General features: G+C 37.9%; 1 protein-coding gene across 9 annotated transcripts in view; it reads left to right on the top strand.

The window, feature by feature from the left end:
- The window catches only part of KDM4C (lysine demethylase 4C), a 415,179-nt gene that overhangs the window by 283,560 nt on the left and 109,619 nt on the right, over nt 1-22,000 (top strand). For 7 of the 9 annotated variants that reach the window (XM_015117703.3, XM_015117702.3, XM_077966111.1 and 4 more), the window contains 2 exons: nt 3,469-3,524; nt 5,859-5,967. In XM_015117703.3, coding sequence (XP_014973189.3) covers nt 3,469-3,524; nt 5,859-5,967 — 165 coding nt within the window. The remainder of the gene's footprint in view (nt 1-3,468; nt 3,525-5,858; nt 5,968-22,000) is intronic. The other 2 variants (XR_013404839.1, XR_013404840.1) reach the window with 1 other exon arrangement.

Below are 22,000 nucleotides of genomic sequence, written 5' to 3'. Positions count from 1 at the left end.
TAAAGTACTATTTAAAAAGGAAAGAAAGGTTAAACATTGTCTTACAGTAAAGTACTATTTAAAAAAGGAAAGAAAGGTTAAAAGTTGTCTTATCTGGTATGTTTTCTACTGGGCTTTAAACATAGGTATATAATGAAACTACAAATTAATGAATGGACAGGTTGGCATCTTTATGTTTTTACCAGATCAACTAGTTTGACCCTCTGAGGGACATTGAGTCAAACAAATGATGTAACTTGACATGACTTTCATTGTTTCCTACTTTTTTTTTTTCAAAATTGGGAGAAGAGAACAGAAACTGTGATATCATATAAATAACTTACGAGTGTACCTGGCCATGAATATTTTTGTTCTTTACAAAGAAATAAGATTTCTCAAGTAAATCATGGCAAAAATAACTTTGTCAACTCACTAAAGCCTGCAGCATACTTTCCTTAGAAAGTCCCAGTATGTGAAAATGGTCTTTGCATTTTATTAATCCTTTGTTAACTTTCAAGATTTTCACTCTTCCCTGTTTTGCCATGTTTTGTTATTTATTTAACAAACTCATATTAAGGGTATACTCTCTATTGGATATCATAATAGAGTAAGAGCAATTAACCTGACAGATATTCTCATAGCACTCAGTGAGTTTACAGTTTAGTGAGGGCAGCAGATAGCATGCAACAAATAGTTGCAAGAGTAATAAAGCTAATAAAAGGGGAGTATCAGTGAAAGTGTCAGTGGGAATGCCTGAGATAGAAGTACCTGAGCCAAGGGATTGGGGATTCTTGTTTGAGGGAGTAACATTTAGATCGAGATGTCAAGAATGTGCTTAGTTTATTGATGAGTGGCACAGGCTGGCTCTGAAGTGTTTAGGACAGAAGGAACCTCGTGGAGGTCCTTGAGGCGTCTAAACACAGTGAAGGTGGCCAAGACCAAGACCTGATGATTCTAGCCATCTGAGGCCATATTAAATACTGAGAAGCATTAAAAACCTTCTCTCATGGGGTTCAGAGTAGCTCTGGGTGGCTATTGCAATAGTTTAGGTCTCGTGAAGGATACTGGGGCTATCAGCGAATGGCAGTGATGATGGAGAGAACAGGGTGGATTTGGAGGTGGGATTGACAGAACTCAGTTGATTGGATCTAAAAGATGAGAGGAAAAATATGTCTTCCAATATGAGCTAGAATGGATAGTGGGCACCACTGATGGAAAACAGTGGGGGAGTACAGGCTTGAGAAGAAGAGAGTTCAGTTTTGCATGTGTGTTTGAGATGCCTGTGGCACCGTCAGCCAGACACCTCAGGGAATTAAGGTGTGAGCCATTGGCCTATAGAGAGTGATCCGAATCAGGGTAGTAGATCAGATGCTCAGCAGGCATGTGTGGAGAGAGAAGTAATAGGGGTTATTACAGAAATTCCAGCATTTGAGGATAGTGAAAGAGAAGCCTGTGAAAGGAAGCTGAGAGTCAACTAGAGGCACAGGAGGACAGTGAGGAGTGTAAGGGTCATGGAAACCACAGGGAGAAAATGTTTCAGGAAGAATCAACAGTATTGTATGGTGCTAAGAGGTCAGGTGAACCAAGGACTTGGAATTGTCTATTAGATTCTGTGACTTGGAGGGGAGGCTAGAAAGAATGAGTTTCTTCTTGTGATGGTGGAGCATCTTAACTCCATTTAAAATCTTGAGCCTACACCTTGTATTTTAGAGGACTTTTTCCTCTTATTAGATTGGTGTTCTAGAACATGTGTACCTGTTAATGATCCTAATCAGGTGCTTTTGAGCAGCTTCCATGCTGCTGCGCTGTAGTTAACTTTCCTAACTTGTCCCTTTAGGCTTCTTCTCACTGCTAGTTTCATTAATCAGACATCTAATTCTCTTAGAGCCTGAGTCCTTCACAGTCCGCACCTCTTTGCTGCGTTCCCACTTTGAAACTAACATCTTCATGTGTACAATGAAAGCACTTGACCTCAAGTTTTGTTTCCTTTTTCATTCATTCATTTTCTTTCTCACCTCCTCTTTCTTTGTAGAAAGTGTGTTAAATTACTGGAAAAATACCTAAAATTGAGAACTTATGAAATGAACTACCAGAGTTCTCATTTTCAGTATTTGGACTGTGAAATTTTGCTTTCTTGGTATGATTCATCAAAACCAGTTATTCCAAGGGCCTCTAGGATATGGCTTTGTGGTATGGATAGAGAAAATTCTTCATTGAATTGTTATTTCCTCGAGCTGGGTTTATAGTGGATTCAAATCAATACACACAATGTATCTCTTACTACTCTGAATCCAGGAATTTTCATATAGACGTACAGAGACTTTTCAGACACACAAGCCTGTTGGACAATTCTGGTTGTTTGCATTTATTACTGCCTAACAAAAGTTACATAGATACATGATTCTTTCAGTTGTTTTTGTATCGTTTTCCTCAGAAAAGTATAAGCTATGAAGTTTCACACCTCATTAATGGTAGATCAGTTAAGTGGATTCCTCGTAAAGCTAGGCAAAATTGTCAAATTTTGTTTAGGAACATCACTTTAGTGGACAGGGTAAAGAGGTTTTGTATATGAAGTTTGGAGGAAAAAACCCCAAATAACTTCTTCCGATTTAAAAAATGTGTTAATGCAGAAAATTGTGAGGACAAGCTTGAAATTAAAAATTTTACTTTGGTATTTAATGTAAAAACAATTTAGGTCATGAGAGGGCAGTGCACTGCTCTCTGGTCCTCCTTATCCTGGTCTTTTTCATGAGAGTGTAGTGAGAAATAACTAGTAAGATCTGTATTTGTAGCAATTGGAGTCATCTTGGAGTGGAAAATTACATTCTAAGCTAAGACACATAAGAATGCTGAGAGGATAAGCTTATGTGGGAAGGATAAAGCAAAACGTTTCTTGATGCTGTTTTCTTGGGCCGGATAGCTGGGGTTGATCAGGACACTTTTTCTAACACTGTTTGCCCACAGAAAGAGTGAGGCCCAAGTGTTACTTTGGTGAAAAGAGTATCGTTTAAAAATAGCCTCTTGCTTATTCTTGTATTAGAAAAAAGCCTGCCCACACTACATTCATTAGCCGCCCTTAGCCGCCCTGTATCCCGGAGTGAATTCCCAGAGCACAAGGCTACACCGTGTGTGTGCATTCTCTGCTCTAGAATTCTTGCACATACCTAGGTATGCAGACTAGGTTCTCTGGACTGCTGGGTTCTCTGTGTCACAGCTTTCCTTTGATGACAATGTCAATTTAAAATGATACCAGGTTCATGATGGTTCCCTCTGGGAGAATTTTACACCCTGAAATTTGAGGGGCATACCTTTACCATTCCCCCTTCCTCTATCTTTCTTTTTGAACTTCTCAGAGATAGACCTTCATGTAATTCCTGATAGTTTTAATTTTAGAATGAAAAATCAGGATTTCTGAGAATATTTAGATGAATGGTAATGACTTTTGTTGTGTGGGTCTGGTCATCATGTGGTATTTTCTTTTCCCTCCAGGAATGCTGTCTCTGCAATTTGAGAGGAGGTGCTCTTAAGCAAACGAAGAACAATAAGTAAGTAATACATTAACTGTGTTGAATTTCATTGTTTTTCTTTCTCCATTCTAGAACCTTTGGATGACAGTTCGCTTTACCTCTCATTATACATGTGGTTTCAAAGCTTTTGCTGCTCAGATCTGAGGTTGGAATTCTGTGCTTCAGAGACTTCTACTGTTAGCACTGTCATCTCGGCAGGGCAAGAGTAGTCCAAGTTACGCTTCTGTTCTTTGTATTTGAAGCCATGAAAAATAACCCCTCTTTTACTTACGGAGTTTCAAAAATGAAGGTAGCCCATATCATCCAGGTGCCATTAGAATCCTGGTGTTTAATATGTTGAATGCTATTGGTCTGTTAAAAACAGGGCATACCTTCAGCCAGGCGTGGTGGCCGGAGGCTGAGGCGGGAGAATGGCGTGAACCCGGGAGGCGGAGCTTGCAGTGAGCCGAGATTGCGCCACTACACTCCAGCCTGGGTGACAGAGCGAGACTCCATCTCAAAAAACAAACAAACAAACAAACAAACAAAAACAGGGCATACCCAAGAACGTGAAACTGTGATCTTTAGATAATTCAGTCATAACAATGATGATAAAACAAAACCATTTACTTTTTACATTAGCAAATTAACAAGAATATAAGTGTACTAAATTAGAAAAGATTGAGAGAAAACATTGATACTAAGATTTAAAGGGATTAGGTGGAGAATATGAAGAGAGTCTTGAAAGAGAGTCACAAGTGAACATAAAAGGAAGGCAGTCTAGTTTTTATGACTGTTCTACATAGATTTTATTTTTTTTCATGACCAGGTTTTAATATTGAAAATGTGGCCAAAGCATATTATTACAGGGTATGCTGGAATAGAGACATGTCAAAATAACGTGGGCAGATTTTGCAGGCTGGCACTTGAGGGCCAGATTCAGGTCCAAGATATGTTTTGTAGGACCCATGCACCATTTTATAAATTGCATCTAAAATTTTTAAATTGAGAGATTTTTACATTAAAAATCCAGATTTTCATCTTTAATTGCAAATGATTGTATATCCCTATAAGGCAGTAATAACAGGTTGGGATAGCAGTGGGGCAGGTACTCCTCAGTTCACCATGATTTCCTGGTATATGTGTATTTGCTTACATTCCGCCTGGCCCCCTGGGCACTGGAGTTAGGACTCCTGGTGTAATGTAATGGTGGAGTTAGCATAATTCTTTACATGTGCACATGTTTCTGATTGCTGGGAAGGAGGAGTGAAGGTATTTATCATTATTACATTAATGAAATTTGTTGTAAGGAGCTGTAGGGTTTGCTTAATTTTTGAAAGATGATGTTTTTCCACAGTCCTGGTTGATATGATTTGCACTATACTAAAAAGTCTTCACTAGTTCTTGGATATTGCACTGGATGCCACACTGTGAGATGGTTTAGGTGGTTCCTGTATAAAGACAGGTGATAAGAAGTTTTCTTTCTGTGCTTGGACCACAACAAAAAGAAATAGTGTTTTCTATAGAATGATAGTATTTATTTCAGTGTGGAAGAATCCCCTGGTGGGGTTGATACTTGTTTTCTCTTCCTGTGGTCTTGAAAGACAGGATAGAGTCCGATGCTGTTTGAGTGAAGTAAATATGCTTTGGCTTAAAAATATGTTGATGGATTTGACAATTCTTTCAAGATCTCTTCAAGCCTCATGATTCTTTACATTTATTTTGGGATATAACATTTATGAGACATTTAATAGTATTAATGAGAAGTTGTCATTTTTCAGAAAGTGAAAAAAGTAGGAAACCAGGGTACAACATAAATTTCATTTCTCTTTGTCTCTGGGTCTCATTGATTATAGTAAGATTGCAGTGAGAAACAATATAATTAAGGATTAGCATTAATTCTTTTGGAGAACTTTTGCTACTTGAACAAGTTTGCTTCATGACATTTGTATTATTTAAAAAGGTTATATGCTATACTCAGTTCATACCTTTTATTAATTGAACTAATCTCTTGGCACATATTGATTAGCTTAAGTACATTAAGCACATGCATATTCCAGCATCACGTGAAATAAGAAACCTACATTTCAGTGTTTTGCAGATCAAGTGTAGAAAAATATATGCACTTTGATAGGATAGAGTCCTGGGCCTTTACCAGCTCTTCATGGCACAATGTTGTTGGGCAGCTGTGGTACTGAGTCTGTCCAGGTATCATTCAGGAGGTTTACGGTTCAGAATCTGTTCATGATGGATTTAGGCTTTTGGCTTTCTTGCTCATCTGTGTATTTCCCGTCTGTGAGAACTGGCATCACGAAGTTGAAGTATGTAAGTTTAGGGAACTTTTGTTTATGTTTAATGTCTCCTTTCCTGTAGGTGGGCCCATGTCATGTGCGCCGTTGCGGTCCCAGAAGTTCGATTCACTAATGTCCCAGAAAGGACACAAATAGATGTAGGCAGAATACCTTTACAGAGGTTAAAATTGGTGAGTGGCAAAGCTTCTTTTTTACCTCATAAATCAGTGTTAATTTCAAGTTTGAATTTTTCCATTAATGCACACATTCCCAAGATATATTTTCTCCTAGTTTCCTTTTACTTTTCTACCCTTATTTTCCTTTAACCTAAATTTATTTATTCTTACACAATCTTTTCCTGTTATATTGTAAGTCTGCATATAACCTTCCTCAAATTCTGTCTGAAATGAGGAAAAAGGTAGTAATACATTTCCTGAATTAATGTGAACTTTCAAACTATAGGTTATCTGGTAAGATTTGTCAGTATTGGAGCTGAGCCATCTAACTAAATTGTTTAGATTTTTCTCACTTTTCTCACTTGACTCTCTTTGGTTGGTCTTAATCTAGCAAAATGTATCTAACCTAATTTCATTATCTCTTCTCCAAGAAGAGACACACAGAGAAATAAAGAGGCTTTTATTTTTACGAAAATATTTTCTCACTCTTGAATAGGTACAAGTCACTTAATAGGCCAAACTCTCTGACTTGTTCAGAAACTGTGTAAAAATCTTCCCGTTGGTTTCTGTTAAGAGTATTTTTCATTGAAAATATAGGCCTTTATTGTCTTTAACATTGAAGTAACTTTGTAGTTTTATTCAATTATGAGCCAATAGATCTTTAGTTTAGACCCTTATATTGCATATACCTAATTAGAACATTCCCCAGAGTACAACTGCATGACCTTAATGTATTGGAGCACGTCTTACAGGTGGACCTAAAACTCTAGAATTTCCTGAGTCCTTGTTTTCCACTGAAGGTCTTTCCACTGTACTGCATCTCAGGCACCATCGCTATGACTCTTTCTTCTTGACTGTTGCTTGTTTTCCCACTGTTCTTTTCCCCAGTGGGGAGCTGGGTGTGCCATCTCTGGGCCTCTCTTGCAGGAACTCACAATCTAGTCTCCTGTATTTTGTTTTCTGAGAAGTGAAAGTGAACACTGTTATTTGCCATCATACCTCCATCAAGAATTTCACTTCACTAGGAAATATGTGGGCCTTTCACGGAACTGAAGATTGCTGTGGGCTGATGTGAGTGTCGGGCTTAGGATGCTCAGCATGTGTAGTTGGAAGTTTTGTATTCTAAAATGGAAATGAGTGGGGCATTTAAATTGCTCTCTAGAGGTCACAGTGACTGTCAGAAGAAGTAAGAAGGCAGTATAATTCTTCAGCTCCTGGACTTCCATAGGAAAGCTTAAAATCTCATACCCAGATTACCCCCCCCCCAAAAAAAAAAAAAAAAAAAAGACACCAAAAAACAAACAAAAGGTTTGTAAGAATTAGGACTGTAAGACATGATATCCAAAAAACAGTTGAACTACCACATGTTAAATAATTTAATGTTTAGTGTGACAAATATTAACAAATGTTAACATTTCAATTTTTTTTTTCCTGATTATAAAAGTAATATATACTTGTCAAAATCCTACCACCACCTTTTAAAATCCCCTTTGTGTCTGCATTGTTACCAGTGCAGTACCCTCACAGGGAGTAGTCACTGCTCTTGAGGCTGCCTCCACGGGCCTATGTCTTGGCTTCTCTGGTCCATAAATACTTCCTTAAAGATTTAACGTTACCCGCATCAGTCCCAGAGGGTTTTTGAGAGAACAGCAGGGAAGGGCAGCAGGATTATTTCATCTACAGTCAGGCTGTTATGTCTAGAATGGTGAAGCTTGTCGCTTTCCTCACAATGCTGTGCTTCATCTTGATCGCGCATATCACAGGTTTCTCGTGGAACGTTTCCATCCTTAAGTGATCGGTACCTTTAGAAGAGCATGTCTTAACTGAATGTCGGATCACCTAAAGTCTATTCAAATGATAACATAGAGCTGTGGTTACAGATACAAACTGAGATCTGTGAAATATTTTTGGATGAAAATAGCAGCCTATAGACCAGATTATTTTTCATATAATTTTATATTTATGGAAAGTTTCTTAGAATGATCCTCATCAAAATGCTTCTAGTCGTTATCTTTAGTAGAATAATAATACGAGGAGCAACTTCAGTTGGGGGGAAGAATTACTCAGTTTGTATGACAGGGACAATGACCAGAAGTCTGGATTCCTTTTCACCAAGAGTCCTCAGGAAGGAATCATCATCCTTGTGAGTCCACTGCAGTCCGTCGTCTGTGCCCCAGTCTTCACTGACGTTCCGTGGTGATCAGACTCAGAGAGGCTGGCTTTGAATAATACAGTTTACTTATGTGGGGGATGAAGCACACCTTTCCAGGGAATAGGATGCTCTGCCTGTATGTTGTTAAGGGTACACTTTCCTGACATAGGCATTCTTCTGAAGTTTAAATGGTAATCTAACAAGTTTAAGGCCGGCAGGAAAGCAGAGTAGTTTTGTGTGGTATTTCATCCAGGCCAAAGTAAGTCCAGGTAAGCTATTTTATTCTGCCTATTTCATAAATATATATGTGTCTGCTAGTGTCAGTTTCAGTATTTTTTCTGGAGCTGTGGGCATTCCTTTTCTGAACTCGACTGTCCACTCTGCCTTCCTGTTCATACAACTGGAAAATAATAAGAATTGTTTAGATATCATAATCAATTTATTTCACCAAACAGTTATCACTTATCTTGCCATGTAGTGTACATTTTTGAATAAGACACAGTTTTTGTTCTCTCAGCCTTGGCACTATTGACATTTTACAGCAGATAATTCTTTGTTGTGGAGGACTGTCATGTGCATCATAGGATTCCAGCATCCTTCACCAAACAGGCATTGCCAGCCATCCCCTGGGAGGCAAAATCACTCTCATTTAAGAACCCATGGGTCTACAGCGAAGATATAGACAGAAAGAGAACATTTTCAATATTTGCCATTTTTACAGAATATCTTGGTTGGAAGAACTGAATTCAAGACTGACAGAACAGAAATTATTAAATGTTTTGAAAAACAATCCTGGAATTTTTTTCTTTTTTCAAATCGAAATTTCTTTTTCGTCAGCAAAGCAATAAAGCCTGGTAACATGTGAATATTAGCTACTATGTACTTATTAATCATATAGTCTGATTTAGCAATTTAACATTACCTGTTCTTGTAGAAATTGAACAACCAAATTGAATACTAATAGAGTTTCACCTAAGATTAAAATTCTGTGATATATGTGTATGGGCACATAGTAGTCACTGAGTAAGTATTTATGAAATGAATAAAAGGCAGTATATCATTATTCATTGTTTGTGCTTCCGGCTTAAAATGACTGTGGCTGGAGAAGTGTGAGCAGACAATAACAAATGGCCTGTGCCTTTCAACGGTTTCTCCTTTAAATGTAACAGTAGAGAATTCACACACGTCTCTGCATACTGCTCTAAAGCAAGGCATTACTTAACTTATCTGCATCACAGGGGACATATGATTAAATTGTAGAGCCCAGCAGCACTCCAGAGAGCCTATGAAACATGCATGCAGTACTCGTCTTGTTGGTTGAAAATTCTGATCTTGGAACTTTTGGTCAGCTGGGGATTGAAAACCAAGTGGACAAGTGGTTCATCCCTGAAGCAGCAGCAAGGGCTGCATCTCTTCAGTACCCACCAGGTGGTGCTGCTGCACCAGTTTCTTAACGTTGCTCTTAAACTGCCACTTCCCTTCTCTAGTGCCTCACCAGGGCTCTGGCCACACCTGCAGACAGAGAGAGAGCACGAGCGAGAGATTGTTGTACACTGGGGTGCTTTAGCCCAAGGGATGGCAGTAGGGCATCGAAAGTGCTGCTCGTGATGCATTCGAAGTGTTGAATTCCAAAGGACAGCTTTTTAGTTTAGTTTTTCATTTAGCTGTATAAAAAGAGCTGCTTTCCCTTGGGGCAAGTTAGAGTTTTTCTGAATAAGTAATAAACAACAGTAGTAAAAGCTAGTAACTGCAAGAGGCTAATAGAATGACTGGTGAGTAAGCGTAAGTTTAAAATGTCTTCCAATATATGAAGGCTGTTTATTTTTAAAATGCTCATTATTAGCAGTCTTTCTAGAATATGAAATACTGGAATTTATGCAGAGATATTTGAATATTTTGGTAACATTGTTGTTAGTCTTTTATTTATTCAGAGTTTCAGCCTACAACTTTTGAAAAGCTCCTCTGTTAAATTATTTGTGCAAAGAGAATTTTGTGGAGGATACAGGAAAGGATTTGTTTACTTGAGCAGATTTTTCCTCTTATGTATAATGGCCAGTTTTTAAAAAATGACGACAAATGGAAAACAAGTCTTTTGGTGCTCTTCTGTGGATTTGTTGATCCCAAAATGGTGTGTGCTTCATGGAGATCCTTAGCTCATCCAACCACCTTGCTTGATAATGTCACGGGTGTGGCCTTTGTTCATCATACAATTAAATGGACAACAATGATGGCATTAGACTTATCTTCAAGACATTCTGTTTTCTTGTATTTCTGTGTCCAATTTTAAATACTTTAATAATTAACTTTTAAAAACCTAAAACATTTTAATGAAAAATAAGTTTGGCTGTAGTGATCTCCATCCAATTAAATTTGTTTTTTCTTTCCTTTTCTTTAACAATATTTCACTTTTGTGTGGAGTAATTAAAGTAATTGCTGCCCAGCTAAAAAAATGCTACAGGTTGCTATCCAAAACTACCAGGTTGTTAAGTAGAGTCATCCTGTTACAGGGAAGAAATAAAAATGTTAACAAATCTTAAGAAATGAAAAGTTAGCTGAATGGGCTAAGGACTGTCATATCCTTAAATGACCTTCCCTTAAATTTTATAATGAAATCTAAGCTTTTTACGGTGATCTGCTTCCAAACCCTACCACCTTCTTCCTTCTGTGTGATCAAACAACAAAAACATCATTTGTTATCTCTAAAGTCCCATCCTTAATTCTTCTTCCTGATCATTTTTAAATTGTAAAAACAAAATAGGCCATTCTGTCTTAATATGTGTTTTCCTAAAGGAAGAACCAATCCTAAAGGAAGAACCAGTTTCCCTGTCAGCTTCAGGATTCTTCTGATATTTAATGCAGGTTTTATATTACTTAGTATTTTTATTACCTGCCCGTTAGAATAAATCGCTTTGCTTCTGAATGACTTCACTGTATGGGAAAAGTAATCCTTAAGGCAAGTCCTATTACTGCAAACCCCTTCCCTGTGCCCTGCAGCACCTTCTCTGTTCACCAAAAGAATATGCGAGGATTGGCACTTCCTAGTACAATAGGAGGCTGCTGAGGACATTTCCTTCTTCCCATGTAAGTGTGCTTCAGGGATAGCCCGTCTAGGGATTTGTGTGAAGTCACAGGTGATTGGTGTGCCTGAGGCACTTGGAGGACTTGAAAGAAAAGAATTAACCCCAGGTGGTATAGATTTAGAATTTATTCAGAATTTTTTCCTTTTCTTCTTTCTGTCTTTTGTTTTCTCTACTAGTATGATTGATTGGCCATAGTCATAACTGAATCTCTGGAAGAAGAGCAAAATTGTGCACAGACAAAAACAAAGAAACGTCGAGATGTATAAAACACACATTAAGACAGAATGGCCTATTTTGTTTTTACAATTTAAAAATGATCAGGAAGAAGAATTAAGGATGGGACTTTAGAGATAACAAATGATGTTTTTGTAGTATGATCACACAGAAGGAAGAAGGCGGTAGGGTTTGGAAGCAGATCACCGTAAAAATCTTAGATTTCATTATAAAATTTAAGGGAAGGACATTTAAAAAATCTAGCAAAAGGAATAAAAATATAGTATTGATTTCTGGTAGTTGCTGTATGTTTACCATCAATGTTTATTGTATACATTGATCATTTCCTGCAGCTTAAATTAATTAAAGATCTGTGGTATTTTTGTAAGTAAGCTAGCAAAGCAGGTTTGTGGGCTTTAAGAAATCTTAGGAAGTTGTAGCAGACCCTAAATGCAACCATTAGTTTTAAATACTCTATTTGGAGATAAAGTTTTCAAATAGGCTGTTGTATGAATATTTAAATATTAAATCACATCTTTCAGTGCAGTGGATGTCTGTTTTGATTGCTGTCATTGCATAAAAAAACTTGGCATTGAGACCAGCCTGGCCGACATGGTGAAACCCCATCTCTACTAAAAATACAAAAAGTAGCCAGGTGTGCGTGGTGCTTGCTTGTAGTCCCAGCTACTCGGGAGCCTGAGGCAGGAGAATTGCTTGAACCCGGGTGGCGGAAGTTGCAATGAACCGATATCGTGCCGCTGTATTCCATCCTGGCGACAGAGCGAGAGTCCCTCTCAAAAAACAAACAAAAACAAAAAACTTGGCCTCGTTCATTGGTCACAAATGCATCTGTCCTCACAGTGGTGTAGCATGGTGCCTTTGGTTTCTGTATCTTTATTCCTTTCTAGGATTTTTACATTTGAAATCCTATTTCTACAAGCAAATAGAGGGAGAAATGAATTTTGGAATAGCAGAATTTGCCCCTGGGCACTTGATGACCTCTGATTTGTATTTGACAAGTGCACGAAGCACAGGCACAAGTGTTCTCTGAATGAAGAACATTATTTTGAAAAGGAATTTACACTGCAATGATGACTGAGCTACAAGCCTTTCAGTATCTGGCTGAGACCATACTATTCTGCTTAGAAGCCTCTGTACACTTTAAAATTTGTACCTGAAGGCAAATAATAGTGAACCTGAAAGCCAAAGATTATAGTTTTGAAAGGTACATCAATTCTGAAAATAGAGTAGTTTCACTGTGATATTCCATCTCAAGAGTTGAATCAAGGGGGAAAAATACAATCACGCTTCCTGTTTCTTAGACGAAGGCGCATGTTCTCTTGCTAACTTGACTCATGTTATCAGATGTACTGAATACTAAAAATAGAATTATTAAGAGATAAAGATGGGCTCTGCCTCTTGTGCTGTGAGATCACTCAGAGTTCTATTTAGTTAATGTTACAGCAATGTTCATGAGCAACTTGGCTTTCTTTCTAAAGGAATCAAGGTTGTATTTGACAGGGCCTCTGTTAATGCATTTTAGGAAATGTAGAGACATTGATTATCTTTCATCATGCTAAAAGAAAAGAAGTGGTGTTGTAAAGGCAATCAGAAAAAGTCATTATGTTCCACATTAACTCATGTACCAATTTATTCACAGGCTCAGGTATTTTTAAAGACGGAGAAGTTCTAAGAAAATAATAAACATTGACAATAATGAGAAAACTTATTGCTTAAACAGTGATCAGTAATGTTAATGTGCACAAAATGTGCTTTGAATAGTGAACTATTCTAAAGGAGGAGTAAGAGATACTATACTACAGATGAGATGGTTGTGGTATGATATATGGTGTCCTATTATTTAATACTGCCAGTATAAAATTATATAACATCATTAAGATAATGTTCTTCAGGATTTCAACATACACATGTCTCCAACTTTGTAAGGTTTTTAAATAAGTGTAGTGCAAAAAAAATAGTACATTAGTAGCTGTATAGTACTTAACTGTCAGAATGATTTGCTACAGGGACTAGATCCTATTGCAAGCTGTCAAATTTGTATATTGCTGTAATACCAAACCATAAAATCTTTTGAGTAAAATGGAAAATGTCAGATGGGCATGACTACAAATAATATACTTTCTGAAGGCTGTAGATGTCTATAGGAGGAAATGTGTAAATGCATGAAATGTTATCTTGTTACTATGGATTTTTCTTTATCTGTTGAGAGAAAAACTGTGAGGCAAAAGGAAATTGATTGGAGCCTTTAAATTTTCAGTTTTGAAGTCATTTTTTTCCTGAGGACTAATTTTAAAAACATTATTAGAGAGATAAGTAGAACTTCAGATAATTCATGATTAAAGAGTGTTGTGAAAAAATATTCTTATTTTCTTACTTGCATTGCTGAATGGTCCAGTTTTTTCTGATCTTGTCTGTGTGAGTAGTGATTACTGACGGATCTTTTAATTGAGTGAGTGAGCCAGGCTGGAGTTTCCGAGACAGGGTCACTCCTTTCACTCTGGTTCTGCCTGGGTCAATACCAACAAACACATACCAAACTGAGGCAGCTGTTAGACAGCTCTAAACAGTCTGTAGGGTTTTGCTTGGTCAACAGTGATTGAAAGCAGAGAGATTATAGTTTTGGAAAGGTACGGTCATTGTTGTATAACAAAGAATTCATTATTCTTTGTTTTTCTGAGAAGAAGGGGGTCAGGACTTGGTTACTTTTCTTTGTTTCATATTTTAATGTAAATTAGGTTATTCATTTCCTCAGAAGGGTATGTTTTAAAAATCCACAATAAAAGCTTTTTGTGTAAAGTGAGAACATTTTCATACTTGGAGTTATAATTTCACTGTGGTATATTTTAGGTGTGGTCCCACAATTAAGTGAGGTCTTTAACATGAGCTCCTGGTTAGACACAGATACTAGGACTGTTTTAGCCAGCCATGGACTGGATTTATTGATCTCAATATCAAAGTTTCTCTGCATTCATCTGTATCACGCTTTAGATCACGTAATTATAAGAAGCCTCCCTTCGGTTGAGATGGAGAGTGCAGGCTCTGGGTTAAGACTGCCTGAGCCCTGTATCCTCCACTTGGGCAACCTTGGCTATGCAGATTAACCGTCTGAAGCTCATCTGTAAACTATGGTGGTTGTGAGGATGAAATGAAAACGTTAACAGTCTGATATATAGTTTGCACTCAAAGAACGTTAGCAGTATTAGCTATTATTCTCTTAAGTGATTTTTTTCCCCTTTATTTTTCTAACACTGTTACGAACATAACTGTATTTTAAACAGCCTCTGGGCAGTTTGTAAACTACAGGAATTTTCTTTGAATGGAGTCCCATTAAACTGGAGTGTTCTGTCATCTCCAAGGGAGCAGGGCATAGAAGGGCTCTTGTGCAAAAATCTGAGATTTCACCAACTTCCCCTGCAGTTATTGCTGAAAACCATACGATGAATAGGTTGATATTCTCTAAAACAGAAGTTCAGAAATACAGCTCTTGCTTCATGTTGAGCACGGAGATTGCACGTTGAAAAGCAATCTTGTTCAGGACAGTTTTGCTAAAAATGCCATTTCCTCGCATGGTGCAGCTGGGAGTCTTAAGCAGTTTGGTGCCTAGGGAATGACTGTGACCCATGAGTACTGCTATTTACCAGGATACCCTCTCATCCATTTCTGGCTTTTTCTCCCTTCTTGTAGAGGAAATGAATTGGACAGCCTCTCAGAAGGAATTGGGATTCTTTGAAAGCACAGGGGCCAGCAGTCAGAAGAGTTCAGTCTCTGCTATGGTATCTTGGCTGAGCCATTTTGCCTTTGGGGGACAAATCACTATTTGGAACAGAACTGTGGTTCTCAAAGTGTGATCAGCAGACTCTGTTTCCAAGCCCTTTTCAGACATCCTAAGGCATTTAATTTTAGGCTAATGATGCAAGTGCAACGGCTGGTGAAGCTCTCCTAGAAAAGGAGAAAAAAGCCCCTCATTTGTAGTGTTTGCAGATTTCATTGGTTGAAATACTCTCACTATGTCCAGTTTCAAACTACCAATATGATGTGAGCCAGCTCTCAAAATTCTCGAAGATCTAGCAGTCACTCTCAGGAGCTTGTACAAGCTTGCCGCAGCTTACTGTTGAAAATGGCTGGCACTTACCATACATCAAACCAAGGCATCAAATTGCATTAGTAACCATTGTATTCTCCAATGCCATGCACCTGGCATTAAAAAAAAAAAAAAAGGCCAGTTTCACTTAAGAAGGTCCTTGAAATTTAGAATGGTTAATTATATTAAGTCTTTGATTCTTGAACATGTGCCTTGTTTACATTCTGTGTGATACGATAGGAAATACACTTTGAAAGCACTTCCACTACCTGCTATAATACATCATGGCCTTAAGGTAAAACATTTTAGTGATAGTTTGATTTGCATGCTGTACTACCAGCTTTTTCATGCAACTTTTTTTTTTTTTCTATAATGAATGCCAAACAATAATTACTTTATGTATTTGGCAGACATTTTCTAAAAAGTGAATGACAAGATTTGTTGCCTGTGATAGAATTTGAGCTTTCTACGTGAAAATTGGAATTTTAGAATACTTGTATCCATCAGTGTGATAATTTCCCAGTACTTACAGGCCTTTTAAATGAGATCAGTGGTGATATTAATTAATATAGACTTTGATATTTTGTCATGAAATATGCCAACATTTGGAAGATTGGTGTAACTCAGTGAGAGTATTTTCTATTTTTTGTTTGTGTTTGGAGCAGGGTCTTGCTCTGTCACTCGGGTGGGAGTGCAGTGGTGCCATCATGGCTCATTGCAGCCTCTATCCCCTGGGATTAAGCGATCCTCCCACCTCATTTAAAACTTTTTTTTGGTAGAGATGAGGTCTCACTGTGTTGCCCAGGCTGGTCTCGAGCTCTTCTGGGCTCAAGCAGTCTTCCCGCCTTGACCTCCTGAGTAGCTGGGATTACAGGACTAAGCTGCCGTGCCCAGCTCGTGAGAGTATTTTCTAAATGACCAATGCATGATGTTACCAAATTATGCCTGGGTAAACTGTCTGTTCCAAATGCCTGATAGACTAGTGGATTTTAAGCTACCATAGTACGTAGTATGAAAAGTTAATTACCTTTAGGAACTACCATTTAAGTTTTGTTGAAGTATCATGAAGAATGTCCATGATTATCTGGAAAGGTTATTAAAATACATCTCCTTTTCCAAGTATTTATGTGTGTGAAACCACATAGTCTTCATGTACTTAAACCAAACAACATATTACAACAGATCAAATGCTGAACCAGATATGAGAATCAGACTCTTTTCTATTAAACCAGGCAGAGATTGGCAAAAATTTAAAACAGTGCCACTCTTCAAGCTGGTTTTTTTTGTTTTAGAAAATAGTTATTTTCATAAAAATACTTTATTACGTAATGGGTTTGTTATTTTTAAATGAACTCATAAATATTTAAAAAATTTTTCTGTTTTAATTTCTAATGTGAAAAGTATTGTTAGATAAAGCCCACATAAATCGAAGTTATTTGTGATCCTTAATAACATCTAAGAATATAAAGGAGTCCTGATACCAACAAGTTTGAAAACCACTGGAATAGAGAGGGAATCCCCTCATAATACAGTATCCTTTCTTCTTCACTCCAGTGTTCTCACATTCCTTGCAATGATTTTGTTTATTTATTATTTATGATATCTTGCAACTTTTCAGGTGGAAGGGAATCGTTCTGTCTTCTACCATTTTAGGCACATGGCCTTTGCTTTCTCTTGTTCCTTATTTTAATGTCGTTGTCATGGATTTTTTCCTTCTTACTGGTAAGAACGTGGAGAACAGAGGAGAAGGACAGCTATTGCATACTGTCTGTATACCTTGTTACATATTTGGGTTTACTGATTTCTAACTGCTTCCTACGAATTTAATTTGAAACTGTTAACTGTTCTTTTCCCTTTCTCTTGACCCAGTAGCTCCTAGGATAGTAGCTGGTGAGTAAATACTAATTCTAAATCAGGGATGACATTTTAGCAGGATTTTTTTTTTTTTTTTTTTGAGGCATAGTCTTGCTTGGTTGCCAGACTGGAGTGCGGTGGCGTGATCTCGGCTCACTGCAACCTCCGCCTTCTGGGTTCAAGCGATTCTCCTGCCTCAGCCTCCTGAGTAGCTGGGACTACAGGTGCGTACCACCACACCCGACTAATTTTTGTGTTTTTAGTAGAGACAGGGTTTCACCATGTTGGCCAGGATAGTCTCCTGACCTCGTGATCTGCCCGCTTCGGCTTCCCAAAGTGATGGGTTTACAGGTGTGAGCCACTGCACCTGGCCAGGATTTTATTTCTTAAAGGAGTAGACTTTTGATATAGCAGTTGTGTGGGCATGCATATTTGTTTTAGGTTGTTGAGAGATAGTTTAAGTTGTCAAGTCCTTCTACACCTTATCATGTGAAAGACAGCTGTTCCTCTTCTCCTACTCTCCTTACTTCCCTTTCCTCAAAGGAAACCACATTCAACTATCTTTGTCTGTCTGTATCTCTCAATCCATCCTCCCATCCATCTCTTTATTGTCATTTGCCTCTAAAGAGCTAAATAATATGCCTATATTTACTTTGTTTTTTAGTCTCAAGCATGACCTATGACCCCTCGTTTTGGAGAGGGGAAGGTTTAGCTCAGTTTGCTTCGGTCAGTTGCACTACAGAGATGTGCCCTTCTCCTCCCTCCGGTGGTGTTCCATGTATTTTACATACAGTGGTTGGATAGGTAGTTGAGGGTTTATGTTATTATTGCTTTGTAAACACAGTTTGTTCACAGTTGAGCCATGCTATCTGAATAGAATACCATCTCCTCTCAAGGTATTCAGGTACACCAGGATGCATATCAATTTCATGTCTTTTGAGAAACCTGTCCCAGAATCTTCTATCCTGTTACAGTCTTTGACTGCCTGTTGTCTACCTGATTTGGTGTTTATCTTCCATGAGGCTGTGCTTGGATGTCTGATCATCCCTGGTTGCTTGCCCATTTTTAATAATGGGATTGAGTAGAAGCCCAGTGCTTCTAGGTTGAGTCAGATAGTTAACCTGAAGGATTATGATCTGGCTGGGCATTACATTGGGGAGATACTGGTCAGGTATCTCTAGAGAAGACTTCCAGTCTCCAGATTGAGGGTAAAAGCCTGGCTGTGGACACCTTAGAGCCCAGTGAGGCAGGAGAGCAGGTGGTCTCAGTGCTCTTTAGGGAGAAGTTCACTAAGTCTGCCTTTTTTCCTATATCGACTCTACCCTCAGCAATACCTCGTGTTCCAGAGACCCTCTCTTTTACTGGCTCTGAGAATAAACCTTCAGTTATCTCCCCACCCCACCCCCTCCCCCATTTTGTGGCAGTAGAGTTGCTTAGTTTCAGAGACTGAAGAAGGAATCTGGGAACCTAACCTCTTGTTCAGCAGGTTTCAGCCAGTTCTCTGTACTTTACCCCCACCCTAATTTTAACACCTCCAGACGCACCTGGTATCACCAATATCTTTGGGAGGTCCTGGAGTATGAATGGTCTGGTTTTGGCTTTTTTATTTTGCCTTCTTAGTATGCAGCTTTCCCCGTTTTGCTGAAGTTGTTTACTTTCTAGCTTCCAAATTTTTCTTTCCTTTCTTTTTGTTTGTTTGTGAGACAGGGCCTTGCCCTGTAGCCCAGGCTGGAGTGCAGTGGTGTAGTCATGGCTCACTGCAGCCTTTACTTCCTGGGCTCAGGTGATCCTCCCACTTCAGCCTTATGAGTAGCTGGAAGTACAGGTTTGCACCACCATTTCCAGCTAATTTTTTATTTTTTGTCGAGATAGGGTCTTGCCTTATTGTCTAGGCTGCTCTCAAACTCCTGGGCTGAAGTGATCCTCCTGCCTTGGCCTCCCAAAGTGCTGGGATTATAGGCATGTTCCACCGTGCCCAGCCCTTTTTTTTTCATCATTTGAACTTACACTTACATAATTATTCTCTTTACTGTTTTTAGGGAGTTTGTGGAAGGGGTGAAATTAGATCTGTGTGTTTAGTTTTGCCTTTTAACCCAGAAATTCCATGAAGTGACCATTGATGTTTTTGATATGGGGAAACAATGCTATTGACTTCTTTTTTTCCACTTTGAGAAGGAATTGACTTCTGAAACTATTTAGAAATATAAACTAATTTTTCCCTTGTTTTAGGAGTAATAACAGAATATATGAAAATTATGAAAAACTAGACCTAAGAGGCACAAACTTTGTGAAACTCTTAATTAAATTTTTGTATAAATACACTTTAATTTCTTAAAACTAGAGATAATGTTTGTTTATGTTTATGGATATAAATAATTATGGAAATGAAATAACCTTAGCAAAAAATGGAATTCACCATATATCTTTAGTAAAATAATATATCATAAACATGAGATTTTGGCAGTGTATGTATGTAAGAGCTAGTTTTGGGGACCAAAGTAGACAAAAAAAATTTGAATTGCTTTCGGTTGTGGATTTAGCAAATTAAATTAACTGGAAATAATGCTTGCAACTGAACATTTTTGCTGTCTCAACATTTTGATGTCTAACAATTTATGGAAGATACTAGCTTGATTGTGACCATCACTTCCCTATAAGAACAAAGCAGTGAATTCATTGCTGATGGCTAATGACCAACAGCTCCTTGCAGCATAAATTCCTGTCAGTTCTTGTTTGGTCTGTCAGGATCAGAACAGATGAATGTTTTTAAGGAGGGAGCAGAATTCCTGGTGGTTTCTCATTTGTTTATTCATTTATTCAATAACTATTTATTGAGGACTTACTCTGTAGTTAGGTGATAGAGTTACTTGCTTTCTGGTGTTAACAATATGACCGAGTAATGGAAGTTACTGAAAGTTAGACAGACAGTTGTACAGCAGTGTGGAAGCTTTTATTATTGTAAAAATGCAGAATGTAGTGAAGGACCTTATTAGATTTGGGCATGAGAGTTGGCAGTGTAAGACTGTAGAAAAACTTTCTGGAAGAAACAGTGCCTAATAATGCCTACTCTGAGCCCTGGAGAGCTAGCTGGGAGGGAGGGTTCAGAAGAATGAACAGCATGCTCTGTGGCCTGGCAGTGGAGAGAACTGTAAGGTCTAGGAACTGAAATTTCAGGAGAGCTGGAGCATGAAGCACGAAGAGGGAGCTCTGAGTCTTGAGAAGTTCTAGGAAACCTCCGGTCTTTTGGAGCTGTGCTGTCTGTGTGGTGACCGCTGGCTGCTTACAGCTACCCTGCACTTGGAATGTGGCAGTGTTACTGAAGAACTGAATTTCAAATTGTATTTAACTTTAAATTTGCTATGTGTAAAATCTGAAGCAGCTACTTTTAAAAACTGAAGCACTTTAAATACAACTATAGTTTTGGTAGCCTACCTTTCACATGTAACCACCTTTAAACATTTAGCATCCAAATTGAGATACGTTGTAAGTGTAAATACACAGCAGATTTCAAAGACTTAATATGAAAAAAGATGTAAAATATCTCACTGAATATTTTTATATTGTCAACATATTTTAGATTTATAAGATTAAAGTAAAATATATTACTAAAATCAATTTCGCCCTTTTCTTTAAAGTTTTAAAATGGGGCTCCTAGAAAAATTTTAAAAGATGCATATGTGGGATATGGTGGCTCACCATGGTGGCAGCAAGGTCAGTTTCAATAATCAGGTGAAAGGTGATTTTAGCATGAACCTAGGTTGGAGAGAAGTGGTCAGGCTTGGTGAATACTCAGACTCGTTAAGGAGCATGACAGAATAAAGCCAAGGTCCTGGCATAAACAGCTGGGTGATTGGTCCTGCCATGTGCAAGGCTCCTCAATACTGGGAGAGGCATAGGGTTTAGTGGGAGGAAGTACATATTGGACTTTCTTAATTTGGGGTCCTTGTAGACCATCTGGGTGTGGCTCAGAAGAGCGATATGCTAGGGGGTTAGAATCTTACTGCTCCTAGGTATGTAGTTATTTAACAGAGTGCTCTTAGGTTAATAGGAACTGAAGGTATGTGATGTTCAGTTATTATTATCAGGGCACAGTAAACAACTGTCTTCTTCTAGGTGTGCATTTGGCCAGTGATGATAATGTATCTATCAACCCATTCTCCTTTTGAAGTATAATAATCAAGTGAGACAATGCAAGTTCTGGAAGTCTCATGTATATTCTCTCTTAGAATAATCAAGTGAGACAATGCGAGTTCTGAAGTCTCATGTATATTCTCTCTTAGAATAAAGGGACTTAAATAAATTGAAAACAAACACAAGACCAGAAGGAAGTCCAGTGTTCTAGTGAAAGATAAATGTGTCCTACAGTCAATGAAAACATAATCTAACACTGGTATATTGTTGTCAAGATGTGTGGCCACCTATGAAAGGGAATTTGCATTAAGAACTACACAGATTTTTTCTCAAACCCATGAAAATGAATTTATTTCGGAATCCCTTTTAGTTTTAATTTGAAGTCTTCTTTTTACTAATAATGTTCTGAAATGAAACTTCCTTTAGAACAAAATTTTAAACTGTGGACTTTTTTTTCTGTTGGGAGTATAAAATATATTCCATCTTTCTTTAGTAATAAAATGTTTTACTTAAATA

Source organism: Macaca mulatta, chromosome 15 (assembly GCF_049350105.2).
Source record: "Macaca mulatta isolate MMU2019108-1 chromosome 15, T2T-MMU8v2.0, whole genome shotgun sequence".
NCBI classification, from domain to species: domain Eukaryota; kingdom Metazoa; phylum Chordata; class Mammalia; order Primates; family Cercopithecidae; genus Macaca; species Macaca mulatta.
This window is presented reverse-complemented; position numbering and strand designations above follow the sequence as displayed.